Raw genomic sequence first — 16,857 nt, forward strand, 5'->3', positions numbered from 1 at the left:
AATCACCCACACTCACAGGATTGGTAAGTGACAGAGCCAAGACTCGAACCCTGGTTTGTATGACTTAGCCACACAGTTTTCATTGAAACACAATGTATTTTTTTTATCAATTTTATTATTTTTCTAGATAAGACATTAAGGCAGGGAAACTTACTCCATTGCTCAGAGGGGGGTATGTTGGAGGACCTAGGTTTCTAACAGTCTGCTAAAATGCAGTGTTTGGAATGAGGTGTGAGCATAGTGTATGCAGGTGAGGGTCTCAGGCTGCTGAATGCATTATGTAGTCCAAGAACTTAAGAACCACCTAAGTCCAAAGAAGACCTTGAACATCAGATCTTGAAGCTTCTACTTTCGAAGTGCAGGGGAAAAGGGTTCTGAGTGCTTCCCACCCAGTTTATAAGGTGTTGGTGATCAAACTAAGGCCTCCAACATGTTCAGCTAACCCTACCCACTGAGCTCCTCCTCTGTTCTCTGGGTCTTCCCTTTTCACCCTGCTATGAATCAGTACCCAGGCCTCGCATCTGTCCCCTAACGTCCTTTTCTAGTATGTTTATAAATATTAATCTTGCCTCCTAGGGCCTAGCACTCCTGACTGGCTTCAGACATGCCTTTCCTCATTTAGGCAGAGCTTCAGATGAGGAGATCATGTTACCTTTACACCTGTCAGACCGAGCATACTGCTGCAGTTCCTTGATGTTAGAGACATCTGTAGATGCCAAGGAACAAATCCTACTGGAAGTAGCCCCACTGCTGAGAATAGGAAAAGTCACACTTTGCAACAGTTGCCACTTTTACTCCACATACTATACATTTGTATACGAGCCCCCTGTGCCCCAACAGCCGGCTTATGGCTGAGTTTCTCCGATCAAGTTTTAATTCAGCTTCCCAGCTACAAACGTAGGAAGAGCCAATCCATTAAAGTAAAGAATTGCAAGAATTCTCTTGACAACTATTCACTACTTCCCCCCTGCAACTCCCATCTTTTATGGCAAATAAATTTTCATTCACAATTCAGCAGTTGGTTTTTTCTTTAGTAGGAAATCTGGATCAAGATGTTGCATAATTGGATTAAATCTAGTTTGAACATTTGTCAGTTTCACTTCCTCATTAAGCACCACATTGTACAGAAATTATAATTATTGCAAGGCAGTTAACAGAGATGTCACACAAGAGGAAGAATCGAAGGAGGGAAGGGAAGCTGAACTCGTGCATTTACAGATGTGAAGGGTGAAGGGGAAGGTGGCCCCTTCACATGTTTCTTCAGTGGATATCATTTTTTAATCCATGCGTTTACAGAGGGGGAGGGGAAGGTGGTCCATTCCAATGTTCCTTAGGTGGACTTCCTTTTAGAGTTACTTAAGAAAGTTGTCCTGAAACAGAATCCTGAATCCCCATGGATTGGAATGAGGCTTCAGATTTATACTTGCTTAAAATCCAAACTCCTCCTAAACAGTTGTGATAGATGTGGGAGAAAAATCTCCATTGGTTTGGCACTTGTAATACTGAAAGACCTTTCTAACTTTTCTTCTCCTAGAGCCTAGAACTCTTAACAGATTATTATAAAACTTCTCTCTTCTTTCTCTCTCTCTCTCTCTCTCTCTCTCTCTCTCTCTCTCTCTCTCTCTCTCTCTCTCTCTTCTCTCTCTCTCTTCTCTCTCTCTCTCTTTCCCTCCCTCCCTCCCTCCCTCCCTCTCTCCCTCCCTCTCCCTCTCTATGTCTGTCTCTTTAAGACAGAGTTTCTCTGTGTAGCCCTGGTAGTCCTGAAAGTGCTTCTATATAAATGATTAGCCTTGAACTCTCTGAGAACCACTGGTCTTTGCCTCCTACATGCTGGCTCTGAAGGCGTGTGACATGACCGCTCTCCTTAATGAGCCCTCTTATAATCTCATTCATTCATTCATTCATTTAGTGATCAAATATTTACTATGACCCTCCTACCTTTGGACAGTGTTTTGTTTTCTATCAGCATAAAGATGGAAACGATAGGTCCGTGAAGAAGCTTGACAGTTAGAGAAGGCCAGGCAAAGAAAATAATGATTAATACCAATAACCAAGGCCATCAGAAGAATGGGCAAGAAGACACATGAGTACGGCAGAGCTGAGTGAAGGCCTCAGCCAGGACATGCTCTTGTAGTGGTGGTGTCTTGTAGACCAGAGGAGTTTGTCACTAGCTAAACAGGAACAGACTTAAGAGACAACTGAATTTCCCAGAGGACTGAAATGGGAGAAGAAACATCTGGTCTACCTCAGAAACTGATGGCTCACCTCAAATGGTCAGCCTACAGAGTGTTTTCATGGAAGCAAAGGACAGGGACACTGAAGGAAGCTTGCCCTAGCAAGCAAAGGTCCTGAACAAGCCAGGTCTTTGGGATGTATCAGGAAGAGGCTGGTGCTTTCTGGTCACAGTTAGACCCGTGTTTCTCGGTGCCTGTCTGATGGCCTGCAGCAGGTGGCTGAGCATGTGGGGAGAGCATTAAAGTGCTAATACAATTATCTAGGTGCAACCAGCAAGGGACTCAGGGAAACATGCCAGGTGGCTTAATGGAGAGAAATTATCGTGGGGGAGCTACTTACAAGTTACTAGAGGAGCAGAAAAGCCTAGCCTCACAAGGCGATTGGGTGGCCCAGATTAGTAAGTCGGTTGGATGGAGTAGTGAGTAGATCTATAAGACCATGCAGAGCCTTTGCTACAGCTCAGATAATGAGCTTTGCAAGCTGGAGGAACAGGGTGAGAGGGACCAAGTACTCCCCTTCCCTTTGAGATTTGTCACTTCTGAGCACCCAGATCTGTTCTCTAAGTCTACGCTCATTTGTACATCAGTCTTACCACCAGCCATCTTCATGTTCTATCGAGAGACAGCAGTAAACCCAAGCATCTTCCTCGGCAACGCCCATTTGGTTCAGATAAAGTTACTCGTGTGAATGAAGTCTAGCTTTCTCTCAGAGTAGAAAACCTTGAGTTAGTGGAGAGTGGAGTCCAGCTGGGTTTTAGGCAGCCTGCTCTTGGGTCCCACCTGAAACTCATTTTCATTGGATGACACTGGTCATGAAAGGAGTGAGTGTTACCTGTGAACCTCCCGGCTGCTAAGCTTTTCACATCTGTGCACCAGAAAATCATGTCCGAATAAAACAGTGGCTATTCCATTCTTCTGCCAAAATGTCTGCCCCTGGACCCCAGAGGAGTGATCTTTAGAATTTCTGTAAAACTCAGAAGCCTTTATTTGTATGAAACCTGCTGGGCAGGGTGATATTGAAACAGACCAAAGCGGGGAGATGGCTGAGGCTGAGTTGGACCCTCAAGAGAAATCAGTAAGAGTACACGGTCTGAAGGATGTACTCTAAAGTATAAAAGATTCTAGAAGGGAAGTGATGGAGAGAGAATACTCTGGAAGCCATTGTCCAGAGGGTCCTACTCACTGATTCTGTAGATGGAAGTGGAAAGGCAGAAGCAGAGGTCCTTCACAGTATTTCTATCTTGAACTTGGATATTTTATAAGTCTTGAGACTGTGACAATAGAGAGAACAGGAAGTTGGGAGAAAATCAGGACCATCGATTTCTTAGGTGCACGACTCTCAGCAAACTCCTGGATTTTCTGGTGACCAGTTGACAGAACACACAGCACCACAATTCTTGTGTCACTATGGAGGTTGACTAAGATAAGACATCGATATAGCATTGTGTCATAAATGGCATAGGACTGGCAGGGGGAATGCTGTTGAGTGTGAGCTTTGCAACTAGCCGGGCTTCAATTTTGTGTCCCTCAGTTACCAGCTGTGCCAACTGTGACTTCCCTTTGCCTCTGTGTGTCCACCTGTGCGGCGTGGATGATGGCTGTGCCTCACAGAGTTTTTCTGAGTTTTGAATAAATAATTCATAATCAGACGTTTATAACTGTGCCTGGTGCATAATAAGTGCTCAGTAAACAGTGGCCGTATTATTATTGTGAGCCATTATGTAGACTCTACAAAGGGCTTTAAGGTGTAAACATGAGTGACTCTGCCCTTTCTAAGTTGCAGTCTGATGGGAGGAGGGGAGCCAGAGGTTCCCCAGGCTATGGCATCCCTTGTCAGCTTTAACTGACAACCCAGGATGGTGCTAAACTACCCTGGTGCCACACATGGCTATTAGGGTTGTGTGGCATCCCCTTGAGCGGCCAGAGCAAAGCACCAGAGGCAGGGTGGTAGCCTAAGCAATAGAAGCAAGTGTGTTTACAACCTGGGCAGGCTGCAGAGGCCCCGTTCAAGGTGAAAACTGTCCCAGCTTGCATTGCATCCTACCATGGCCTGTGCTTGCAGGCTAGGGAAGAGGGGGCAGGGAGAGAGGGAGGAGAGAAAGACACACTGAAAGTTAGGACTAAGGCTCATTAGTCAGGGGAGGAAGAGACACAATCAGTCCTTCATGGCAATCACACTAGTTAGGTGGTGGTGGCAGAGTTGTTGTTGTAAAACTTCAGGACTGTTATGGAGGAGAGGCACAGCAGCAGGTACTAGACATGCCCTCAGAAGCAGGAAGTGGAGACATCCCAGATCCTCCACACGCAGGAGGCAGAGAGGGCAAACTGGAAGTGGGGTGGGTTGTATAATCTCAAAAGCCTACAGTCAGTGCTACACGGCCCCCAGCAAAGATAGACTCCTAAACTTACCCAAAACTGGGCCCCCAACTAGGGACCAGTTTCTCAAACACGGACAGGCTTTCTTGGAAGCCAGTTTTCAAGCCACCACAGCAGGGGTGACAAACAAGAACTGGTAACAAACACTGAGCGCCCCACTGTGCTAGACACTATGCATTGTTATGTCAAAATTGTCCCAAAGTACTATAACAGTGGGTGTCCTCAAGACCCAGTGGGATGCTGGGAGCAGAGGCATTTAATCTACACAGCGAGAAGCAGAACTAGGTTGCCTCTCTCCACCACCTCTTTGACCCTAAAGCTAGAGTGACCCAGTTATTCCTCCAAACTGGTCCAAACTGGAAGGAGAGAAGAGTCGCTATTAACAATTTGATATAGACAGAAGGCATGAGCAAGGGCTGCCTAGAACAAACCCGGGTCTGGGGCTGCCTTCCCTCTAACTGGTTCGTCTTCCTGCTGGACCACACAGCCTCTAAAACAAAAATGCCTGACACCCAAAGCCCCTGGCCGTCTTGCTCCTGCTGCTTTTTGTGGATGGCGCTTCCTGAGCAGAAGGAAGGACAGCGACTCTTGCATGCACAGGTGTCCTGCGCGCGCCTGCTCCCTCTGTGGCATTCATCCAGAGACTAGAAGATCAGCGTGTGGGTATCTGTCAACTGCTGCTGCTGCTGCTGTGGATCCGTCATTATTCCACTAATACAGATCATTAACATTCACAGAATCTTAACTACAGCATCTTAACGAGCAAAGCTGTAATATACAGCTTTGCCATAAATATCCATCGGTGCTGAAGCGCCTCCTCTCTCCATTCCGTAATTCCGCTGCTCTGGATAAATCATCCTGCTGTACCCCTTTCTTTCCTCCTAACTGCCGTTATTAGTGGCTACAGGAGAGTAATGAACAGACTCTCATCATAGAAGAACAAGAGCTACATGAAGGATCTCGAGGCTGGAGAATATATATGTCAGGGGCAGGCCCAGCGGAAGGAAGCACAGAGCTCATCTTCTGGGGCAGCTCTGAAAGGAATCAAGAAGCCAGCGCTGCCGGAGCCCTTGCCAGGGTCAGGGCTGTGCTCAGCTCTCCACGGTTCCCTTGTTCTGTGATTCCAAAGACTGCATGGTAGCGCTATGCTGTGTGACTTTTCAGACCAGCACTTCCTGCCCTGCCTCCATAGACAGGATAAAGCATGTGTGTTTCTATGAGGCCTCCAAAGCCCCCACAAGAAACTCTAATCCTCCATGAGTTTATGCAGTTTAATTAACATGGCAGCTATTGTTTTGTCTGTGATGTGCATAAAAAGACTGGGACCAAGATGTCTTCAGTAGAGAGCAGCAGTCTGTCTCTAGAAGGTCTCCAATGACAGACATCCACACTTACTTTGTATGACACTTACATCATCCAATTCTGCTTATGCTTCTGGCAGCTTCCCGTCATTTTCTCTCCGGTGAGTTAGCATTGTCGCCATCCTTAGCTCTAGGATTAGCCCTCTTTCCCACCTTGCACCCCGTCAGCACAGGCTTTGGGGTCTCTCCCGACTTTTCCTGTACTGTCCAGTCTCTCTGGCTTATCCCTTTGGCTGCTTCCGTGTTTCTCTTTAAACCTTCACCAGCGGTCCTGGCCTTCCTCCTTGAGCATCTCTGTGGAACTGACTTATCAGTTGCATATCTTGGATATCCACTGGCCATGCCTTACAAATAGGACCAGGCTGTCCTGTACTAGGGCAGGCTCCTAAACGGTCCTCAAGCTTTTTTCCTTCTAGACTCTTGCCAGATACCTTGGTCTTATGACATAGGTCATTATATACCTTTGGCTGACTACCACCATAGCCTGAATCTTAGGAGTACATATTCCAAAGCTACCCCACTTTGGTAAAACTACGTACTCTGCTATTTTCAAGTTGTGCGACCCATGTGATTCCATATCTGCTGCTGAAAATGGGGGTAGTAATGGTGCCATGTCAGTTGTGATAAATTAGTTACTACATGAAAGCACATAGAATAGTGTCTGCTGCATAGAGAGGAATTCTAAGTATCAACTGGAATTACCATTGTCCTCCATAACCTTCTGCCAAGCCAAGAAGACATGAGGGAGGCCTTAATGTTACAAATGGTTCCTCTCTAGTTTACATTGACTACATTGAATAGTTTGTGTGATATGTTTGAGTGGGGTATGTGAGTGTGTTTGTGTGTGTGTGTATATACTTGTCAAAACCAGAAAAAAAAAAAAAAACAGTGCCAACCAACCATGGCCCTACACAACATATGTAGACTGCTTTTACTTAAAGAGTCTCACAGAACACTATGTGGCATATATAGGGAAATGTGTCCATGTAAGATTGGTTATACCATCTATCTGATAGCTATACAGTCTCTCAAGGTAACCCAGGACCAGAGAACAAGCAGGATAGGAAATAGATGCAGGAGTCCAGGTTTCAGAATGACAAATCCTCTGTCCCTACAGGAATGCACAGTATCCACTTTATAATAGCAGTACAGTGTCTACATCACTGGAAGTCACCTCCTGAAATCATTCTTGAGGCGTTGAACATCCGCCTTTCAAGCATTTATCTTTCATTTATTCCACAGAGACTGTTGAATGCCTCTTGTGTGTCAGGCACTGTGAAGACAGGGGACTTATAAGTCAGCCCATGTTCCTTCTTAGAGCCAGATCTCCTTCCATGGTAAGACCACCAACAGACAGGTAGACAAACAAACCTTAGAGAATGGCCCCAATAAACCAAACACGGTAGTACAGAGGTCTCTCACAAAGGTAACAACTGTGACACAAGAAATCAACCAGAGACAGATTGTGCCAGAATAAGGATGGAGGAAAAACAGCCTGAGACTAGAAATAAGACTAGAAATAACTGTTGGATGGAGGGGGAAGAGAGGGAAGGTGGATTCATAGTCTGGAACATGGCAGGACAGAGAATATGGTGGAGGAGTTCAGACTTTGTGACCCCCTGTGTGTGCACAGTCCCTGAGTTGGAGAAAGGGTTAGAAGCTATGCCAAGTGTGATGGGAAACCCACCAGATACACTCTTCAGTCACTTGCTCATTGTGCCTGATGAATGTAAAAGGTGAGATTAGAAACCAGGTCTCAGGCCAAAGGCTGTACACAGACAGAGGCAGGCAGACAAGAATATGGTCTAGACCAAGAATCGATACTTCCTCATAAATGCCTGGAAGTCACAGCACAGGTGGGTGGGAATGAAGGGTAATGTTATAATAGGCATGTGCAATGCCCCCAGGGACTCCAACCAGGGGGTGATGTTTTCCAGAGTGATGTCAACCAGGGGGTCCTAGGAGCACTAGAAGTTCCTTCAAAGGGAACTGTGGAACTGTACACTCCTCTGCACTCTTACCTTTTGCTTCCTGGTCATAAGTGGGCACTCACACAATTTATCTACAAAGGGCCATTGGCCAAAAGCAATGGGACCAATAACTCATAGACAGGAACCTCAAAGTTTGTGAGTCAAAGTGAACCTTTTATTTATCTAGCTATCTTTCTTGAAATGATGTCTCACTTTGTAGCTCAGCTGACTCCATTTCTGTTTGTAACCCCCTCGCATGCTAGCTAGTCACTGGCATGCGCCACAATGCCCAGCTCTGCCCAGTCTAAGTTGGTCTTCTCAAGCTCTTTAACCGTAACAGCAGGAACTCACTCTCACACATAACCTGTACACCCACCAGCTTTGGGTTCTAGTCATGAGTTGGCAACTATGTAGAAACCCAAAGATGAGCAAAAACCAAGTTTAGGAAATATGCTGGATGGCTTTATGTCAACTTAACACAAGCTAAAGTCATCTCTCTGAGAGAAAGAAACTTCAATTAAGAAAATGCTTTCTTAAGACAGGCTTGTAGGCAAGCTTGTAAGGCATTTTCTTAATTAGTGATTGATATAGGAGGGCACAGCCCATTGGTGGGTATGGCATCCCTGGACTAGTGGTCCTGGGTTCTATAAGAAAATAGGCTGGTCAAGCCACAAGGAGCAAGCCAGTAAGCAGCACCCCTCCATCGCCTCTGCATTAGCTCCTGCCTTCCTACTCTGGTTCCTCCCCAACTTGCTTTTGGTTGTTTTGTTTCATTGCAGTAAAGGTACCCATTACTAAGACAGGAAGATGATATTCAACACAACCTCAGATCAGCATCTCCCTAATGTTACCACAAAGAAAAAAAAGGACGAGTGGACAGATTATGTTCTGAGAATGACAGAAAGCTTTCTTTGGCTATTACCAATGGATGGTGTTGGCTTCTGTTCTCTGAATGGCATTGTGACTGAAAAGCGCATTCTCTGTAAAAATGCTCAATATGGTTCCCTTGTTGTGACAGTCCCCTTACAGCAGCTAGAGTTAGTCATCATCAGTTTCCCCTAACCTCACTTGCTCTAGCTCAGAGGGGCAGTTCAAGGGCCTCTCCGTGCCTGACTAGCAGTAGACACACAGGGCACTTTGGAGGTTGCCAAATTCATACTGCGAAAAGCAAATCCAAGAGGGAAGACCAAATAGTGAAATGAATTCCCATGTCTGTAAGCTGCCGTCCTGTGGAGAAGGAAGGGAAACCATGTTGCAAGAAGCGGCTGTCAGAGCAGCAGGCAAGGGCTGCTGGCTATTTTTTCCTTTGCTGTGACATCTCTCCCTTTGCGATTGCTTCTGATTTGCTTGAATTCTGCCTCTGCCACTCAGCTTGGTCTCAACTTCATCCAATATTTCTTGTTACCATTTGGGAACCATCTGGACCTCAGCAGTGGTCTCCCCAAGAAGACACAGCATCGGGGAAAGTGATGGACTCTGCTGTGTGTCCTGCCCTCTTCCTAAAAAGTGGGCCGAGAGCCTGTCAGCTGCTGACAGGAGCCAATTTCACATTCCTGTGGCTCTAATTCACCCCGTTTGCAGAGTTCTGAAGCCATGCCAAAGCTTGTTAGAAGGTTGTGAAATCTCCTTGAGTTTTGGCTAATGTGGACATAGGACAATAGATTTTCAAAAGGAAAGGAGAGAAAAGAAGAAAGAGAAACAATTCACTTTAAGCCTTTGGGAACCGTTCACCTTTGGTATATAGTCTTCCGAGCTTTTTGGAGCCGTACAAGTCAGATTGTTCTGTTTAAAGTCATCAAAAGTAGCACAAGCCTCTCTCAGCCTGTTCCTCCAGCCACAGGAGGGGTGAGGATAAGTCCTCCTTATCTTCTGGCTCCTAGATGATGTCACTAGTTAGATATATAGGTCCCAGAAGTCTGCACTGTCCTCCCCAGAACTGTGCAGGCTCAGGTTTCTCCACATTTCTAAGTCCCATCACCACCCTCTCTTGCCATCACCACTGAAATAGCTGCATCACCCCCAGTGTCTTTCATGACCACAATGTCGCCACCATCCAGTCCCTAATGTACCAAGTCTTCACTGCATATACCATTCCCGACCAGAACAAAGCAAGACCCTGTATCAAGAGTGTCAAAAAAGCAACAACAACAACAACGAAGTACAACTTGAGGGAAGTCAGGTGTTGACGTTTTGTCAGAGGACTGACTGCACACATAGCCCACCATATGCTCTTTGAGGGAGGTTGCCATCTTCATTACTGGATTCAGGCATGCCCCCATCAAGCTTCCAGACATTCCTCAGAACTGTCCAGAAGCAGTAGCTGGAGGAAGAAGAGCTTTTGGCTGCAGAACGATGTCCAGCGTGGGTTACTTAGAGACAGTTTTTCAGTCATTCCAAAGCCAAGTCCTCACACCAGCTCCAAACCTCTCATTAAATCATAGCATTGAGTTTAGCAGGAGTCAGGCTTACATCTCATGAGGCCTGGCACACTTGAGCAGTCAGTGGAGTTCTATTTCATTTGACTGTTGATGAGGCTTTATGAATTTCCACTTGAAACATGAATCTAAACTTGCTTCATGAATTTCCATTTGAAACTTCCTTGAAAAAGACCCACAAGTATCTGGCTCTGGCTTAGCCATGAAAATGAGAAAACTTTGATCCGGAAGGTGGTTGTTATCACTGCAAACTGAACTCAGTGATTTCGTGGTACTCTTTAGACATACCAAGGAACTGAATCCCCCCCCCCAAAAAATAATTTCCAGTCAGTGCAAGTGTGAGAGGTTTTTCAAAAGAACAGAAGAAATGACACAAGGAAAGAGATGTCCGGTGTTCAGAAAAAGGCCAGCACTGGGAACATGGCTGATCGTCTACTTTTTCATGTAGTTTCTGTCTGGTTGTGCTGGCTCCTGCAGTTGTAACCGGTGAATATTTAAGGTGAAACTAATTCAAGCTAAGCTTTACAATTCAGCCCCGTTAAGTATTTCTGTGGTACCCAGCACACACCCCCCAGCAGCTGGGACTGGAGAAGCACAGAACTCTTGACCGCCATAGATGGTTCTACCAGACAGTGCTGCTCTGGGGATTGACCGGATGCTGACACAGTAGTTCACACTCCTTCCACAGCTGCCCCCACCCTGCCATTCACTTCCCATACAAAGCTTTTCTTAACTGTCTTCTAGGAAGAAGAAAGTGACCCATCTCCTCTTTGGTATAAGTGGTGCAGGCCATAAGCTGCTAGCTACCCCGTGAGAATTAGTCTTCATTAGCATGTGCCTTGCTTGTTAAATCATGCACTTGGGAAAGCAGCGTGCATTCCGGTACTGCCAATCACTAGGTGTCCTTAATACTACCCACCTGTGCACAGTTACAAATCACTTAAGTTAATCCATTCCTCCCGGGCCATCTAAATGGATAATTGGATTGATTCTTTTGCAGCCTTGGCCTAGGTCCTAGCTTAGATCTAAAAGCCTTGTACCCAGCCATATGCACATCCCTGCCCACCTCGGATGACAAGGACTGCACACCATGGCCCTGCAGAGAGCACGGACCACGTACCAGTCTTCATTGTATCTTCAGCACCTGTCTAGGTCCTAGCAGGTGGGAAATACACCAGCAATGTTTGTTGAAGGCCTTAATTAATCCATTACCTAATCAATCAAGATGCCTTTGGTTCTCCCAGTAGGATGCTCACTGATTATCCCTGAAGAGAATCCATTTCCCAGCACAGCAATTTGAAAAGCCAGCTGCACATCGGAGTCACTGAGGATCTGTGGAAACCTGGCAAAGCCACCACCTGCCACTCTTCCTCCAGCAGAATCCCATAGCACAGCCTGGGGCTCAGGACTCAGTTTTGTAAATGCCTCCCCGTGGGATTGTGTTCCGCAGCCCAAGATTACATCATAAACCATGGCAAGTTCCTGACTTGTCAGCCATAAATATGATTTCCTCCTATTTGATGTTTGTACCCCACAGCCTGTCTCATCCACTGTCATGTTTACTGCATGAGGGTCATCACTCTGACCCCCTTCTCCCACAGTGCCCAGTGCAGAGCATCATTTCTCTGCCATGGGGAAAGAAACTCCCCATAAGAACTTTATTTCAGTGTCTTCTCCAAGAGTCAGGATAGAACCATATGAAGCAGTGAGGGAGAATGGAGTCGCTGAAAACTCTTCTCAGAATGCTGAGGGCCTGGTATGGTTGTACCTGTTGAGTTTTTTAAAAAAGCAAAATACAAAGCAAATGGAGGAAATTCCAGAAGAAAAGTCAAGAATTGAAGATATTTGGTAAGCCAAGCCAAAAGGCCTGTATTAGGTGTGGGTAAAGCAAGTGCTGGGTGGGATTCAAGGGATGGATTCCAGGCCCTAGACATGAATCTCAGTTGGGAAATGGGGCATTGGATAGAACTACCTCTCCACTGGCCAGATGGAGTGCACTGTCAGCTAAGCTCAAGCCAGACAGGTGGGAGGAGCCTGGAACAATGACCAAGTCAAAGTCCGAAGAGAGCAGCAGACCAAAGGTGTCACCAGGAAGAAGATGGTCTGGTGAAACTGCCTAGGAACAAGAAGGAAGGAAATGGAGCCAAGAGATGGGAGAAAATACTAAACAATGGCTGTGATTTATTGAGCATCTACATTGTACCTAATACGAAACAAACAAAGCTATGCACACTTCTCAGTAAGACTCAGAGAATGACTCCACAATACTACTACCTAGAAATGGGGAAAAGTAAGGCCCCTTGAGATTCAGAGCCATGTGACCCAGAGGTAGCATCGCCACTGTGACTCCTAGGACACATAGAAAAGTCACCTCTGCAACTCCCCAGAGGCCATGTCTTTTGTCACCAGCAGGGTGACAGGCACACGCCGATGCCAGAGGTCCTCCCACATTTTCATTATGTGGGACATGGTGAGGCTTTTATGAGACTCCACCATGGGCTGTTTTTCAAATTTATTTAATTCATCCATCATGTTCTGAAGCCATTTGCTTTTTTATATTGGACAGATGTAATGAGATTTTGGACACTAAAAAATGTTTTTATTAAAAGTTATGACCCAGAGCTAGTTGGTAGGGGCCCAGCCATAAATCCCCAGGAGTATGTGAATTTATAAGGGATGTAGCGACATAACCTTAACCTTCTGGACCACACCAGAGATTACATGGTCTCCTAGGCTCTTGCCATCTTCCCACACACCTGTAGCTAGATAACAATAGTCATAATTATCAGTGCCAATAGTAGTGGATGTCATATTTCTGTAGTTACTGCACATTAGTTATTGCCCATGGCAACTTTCCGTCTTGTCGTCACCACGGGCGAGTCATGGTGAGCTAGATGTTGATGGAGACAGGTGACAGAACCCAGTGCACATCCTGTGTCTGGGATGAAGGAATTAGCAGTCGCAATTTCTGCGGATGGAGGAAGACAGTTTTGGCAAACGAACAGTATTTTAAGACTGGACCAAGCCCTGCTCAATATTAGGAAGTCTTGACATCTCTCTGCTCGTGCGGGGTGGCTCGATTTGAATGCCAGTAGGTACAGATGTTATTAGTATTGAGCTACTTGGAAATTATCCAAAGAATAATTAGCTTGTATGTATAGACCAAAACGGGGTTATTAAAACATGCGTGTGTGGTAGATATTATACATAATACATGATATATACCATAGAGTTAAGAGAACAGTGAGTTTGGGCCAGCTGCCAGCCGCTTGTTAGAGCATGGATTCATTCATATTAGTAGGACATTGCTATATATTAGACCCTGGGCATTGGAAAAGTTATACGTGTGAAAGAACTTGCTATAGAATGGCCAGGTGTTGAGGCACTGAGAACTCTCAGAAGGATAAGTCCTCCAGTAGCGGTGGCAGTTACCTGGGCTTTGGAAAGTAGGGAACACTGAGCTTACTGGGATAAGAAGTGGTGGCTGAGCAGAGAGCAGGGCTGGCACAAAAGACAGTCACAACTGGTTGATGAGAGAGAGAGACAGGGGAAGGAGGGAGGGAGGGAGGGAGGGAGGGGAGAGAGAGATGGAGAGAGGGAGAGAGAGTAAATATAAAAATATAATAATGAACCCCATTATTTTGAATACCATAAATGAGTTTAGCAAAAATTATACGATAGTACATCTTCATTTTCAAAGAACGCTGTTTAATGTAGACACGTTGGCTCTTACCTCTGTGCCTAGCTGAGTGGGGTGCATGATCCCAGGACGATGGACCTTACAGACATGCTGCTGCTGTGTCTCCCAGTCGGGCTCATGCTTTATCATCTGGTTATGCTGGAAACATATCCCAGGCTTTTCACCATACATCAGAGTCAGCTCCCTCCTACTGAGCCCACGGGAGTGTAAAGCATAGCTGCCGTCATCATTAAACCCATCAATCCACGTCATTTGTGTGTCATTCACTCCATCCTCATTCATCATCCCTTGCACTTGCAGAGTAGCCAGCCGCTGGAGGATTTCGAAGCGCGCTTTGCCGCAGCCACGCCGGTAAGAATGAGAGGGCCTTGTCTGTTTAGCTGTTTTCATGTTGTCGAACATCACTCATTCCATGCTCATCAATCATGCCTTGTGGTTGCAGAACGGAAACCAGTCAGTGGACTTTGATGAGCTTCTTGAGGCAACCAAGGTGAGTCCGCCAGGGTCCTGTTAAATTAGAGTTCTGCTTATCCTCCTCATGTGTCGCGTGGTTTCCTCATCTACCTGCATAAATGGTGATTGTTCTGCTCTCTGCTGCTCCAGTAGATACCCATTGCAATGTTCCCAGGAAAGCTAAAGGTGCTGTGAGGTTGAGTAGGAAGAGTGTATGCACAAACAGGGTTTGTGTGTGTGTGTGTGTGTGTGTGTGTGTGTGTGTGTGTGTGTGTGTGGGTGGGTGAGCTCATGCAAAGAACTGAAGATGTGTTGCCTTTCAGATCCTCTGGACTCCATCCCCCTGATGTCCTCAGGTCTGTGTCCCTGCTCTTGACACAGCAGCCAACACGTGGTAGGAAATCCTACACATCTCATGAAGGGTTCTGGGATCTCCTGTTGCCATAACATAGGGAGTGAGCCTGTGAGAGAATGTAATATAAAGGTCAGCCCGTGGCACATAATCTCTCAATTGTGTGACCTTGCCACAGTCATGTTGGAAGAGGGGATAGGGCACTAATCTTGAAGCAGCTGCACAGTGTTCCTGATACTTGGGAAACTATAACTTATTTAAATCAAAGTGTCTGGGCCAGGGCCAAGCCTGATGGGAGATATCAAGGGGGATGGACCTAAACCTCTCAACACCTTGACTTCTCCAACACTGGCCTTAGCGGCCTCAGCATCACTCCACCTATTGCTGCAAAGTACCCAGTAAAAGAAACTAAAAGAAACGCTGCTGCCACTTAGAGTTCTATGTCTACGAGAAGACCTTTGAAATGCTAGTGTTGGTCAGCAATCCTCTGTCATGAGCAGACATCTCAAGCTAACGCTGCAAATGGTCTTCCTTGGGTGTGCACCATAGCAGGTCTCTTGGGAACCGCAGCTTCTGGTTGGAAGATGTCTTCGAGCTCATTACCACCATTAAGAAAAGCCGAACAGGGACCCGTGAACCAGCAGACAGACTTTGAAAGGGTGTGGTTACTCTGCAGGTCAATGCATTCCAATCCTCTTGTCCCCAACTAGTCGCAGCTGGTCCCTTACCTCAGCCTCAGTTAAGGCGTCTGTAAAGTGCAGACCGTGACAATGGAGCTCACTTTCCTGGGCTCAGGCAAGTGTCAAACATGATGATAATGTATGGGAATGCTTATTGTAAGCTGTAAAGTGTTTTACAAATGTGAACTCTTAGCTTTATTCTCTTGAGGCCTTTAACATGATGGATGAGGACAGTATTTTTCAGATATTTTCAGATGGAACATGGTTTATTAGGTTACAAATAAGCGGCGGGGGTTCACATAGGGGAGGGCTATGAAAATAGAAACTATCCCTGATTCTCAATCATACATGGTTATTCAGATTATTTTTAATTTTATGGCCCAAGAACCCCCTTTTTCTATAAAATTTAATTAACTCGGGGTTCTATTTAAACAGCAAATTCAATGAAACTAAATAACAGCCTATGTTTTATGCCTCCCCATGTTTTTCTCGTTTAATCCTTGAGTGAAAATCATTTGGCAAGAGGAAGGGCTATATCTCAAGGAAGAAGGTTATTTTAAAAGTTGTGCTTAAGGAGAAAATTAGCCAATAAATTATCTTTACGATGTTAGTAAAAGTATGCCACGAGTTCAACACATTTGAGATGTAAATTGTGTGACTTAATTATTAACTTCATTTTAATATTTTCCCAACTCTGAAAATAGTCCCCAGTCATTTTATAAGCATGGAGATCCAGACTCCAGGATGCTCAGAAGTTTCAGTTGAATTCATTAGGCAGCGTCAGTCTTTTATGCAGCCGGAGAGGGACCAGAGGGTAGGTTCACCCTATCAGGTGAGGTGATGTTGGCATGCCAAAGAAGACTTGCAGAGGAAAACCAGAAGAGTCCAGATTTACAACTCATGCTACACGTCGACTGGCATGTGTACATCAGCTTCTGAACCATCAGTGTGTGAGAGGGAAGGTGTTAGGGAGTCAGTGGAGAAGACTGAAATGTACACAAACGCCTGCAGTAGCCTCTGCCATCCCCTTGCCATGTCCTCTCCCAGGAGAGGTCCACGCTAGTAGCACCAAACGGCTTCCGCCCTACTCCAGTGCTCTCCCTGGCTCTGACAGTTCCATATTCTCTTCCACTTCTTTGTCACCAAGCTAACTGTCCCTCTCCTGCTAGATTTTGGAGACAGGCTGTTTCCTTTGGAAAACTGACTAAATTCTCTGTTCCTAGCTGGCTGGGCTCCAGTTCCCCAGCAGAGACTTTGGGCAGCCTTTCTGTCCTGTTACCTTGAAGGGGTCTGCCT

At 45.8% G+C, this 16,857-nt stretch overlaps 1 protein-coding gene across 4 annotated transcripts in view; it reads left to right on the forward strand.

Annotated features, from left to right (window-relative positions):
• Positions 1–16,857, forward strand: part of DAB1 (DAB adaptor protein 1) — a gene marked incomplete at both ends in the record, with an annotated part of 238,912 nt that overhangs the window by 206,623 nt on the left and 15,432 nt on the right. For 2 of the 4 annotated variants that reach the window (XM_080921819.1, XM_080921820.1), the window contains 2 exons: positions 14,377–14,427; positions 14,519–14,566. The exons of the other annotated variants lie outside the window; for them this stretch is intronic. In XM_080921819.1, the coding sequence (XP_080777945.1) occupies positions 14,377–14,427; positions 14,519–14,566 (99 nt within the window). The remainder of the gene's footprint in view (positions 1–14,376; positions 14,428–14,518; positions 14,567–16,857) is intronic. 4 annotated transcript variants of the gene reach the window in all.

This window comes from Micromys minutus, assembly GCF_963924665.1.
Source record: "Micromys minutus genome assembly, chromosome: 9".
Lineage (NCBI taxonomy): Eukaryota > Metazoa > Chordata > Mammalia > Rodentia > Muridae > Micromys > Micromys minutus.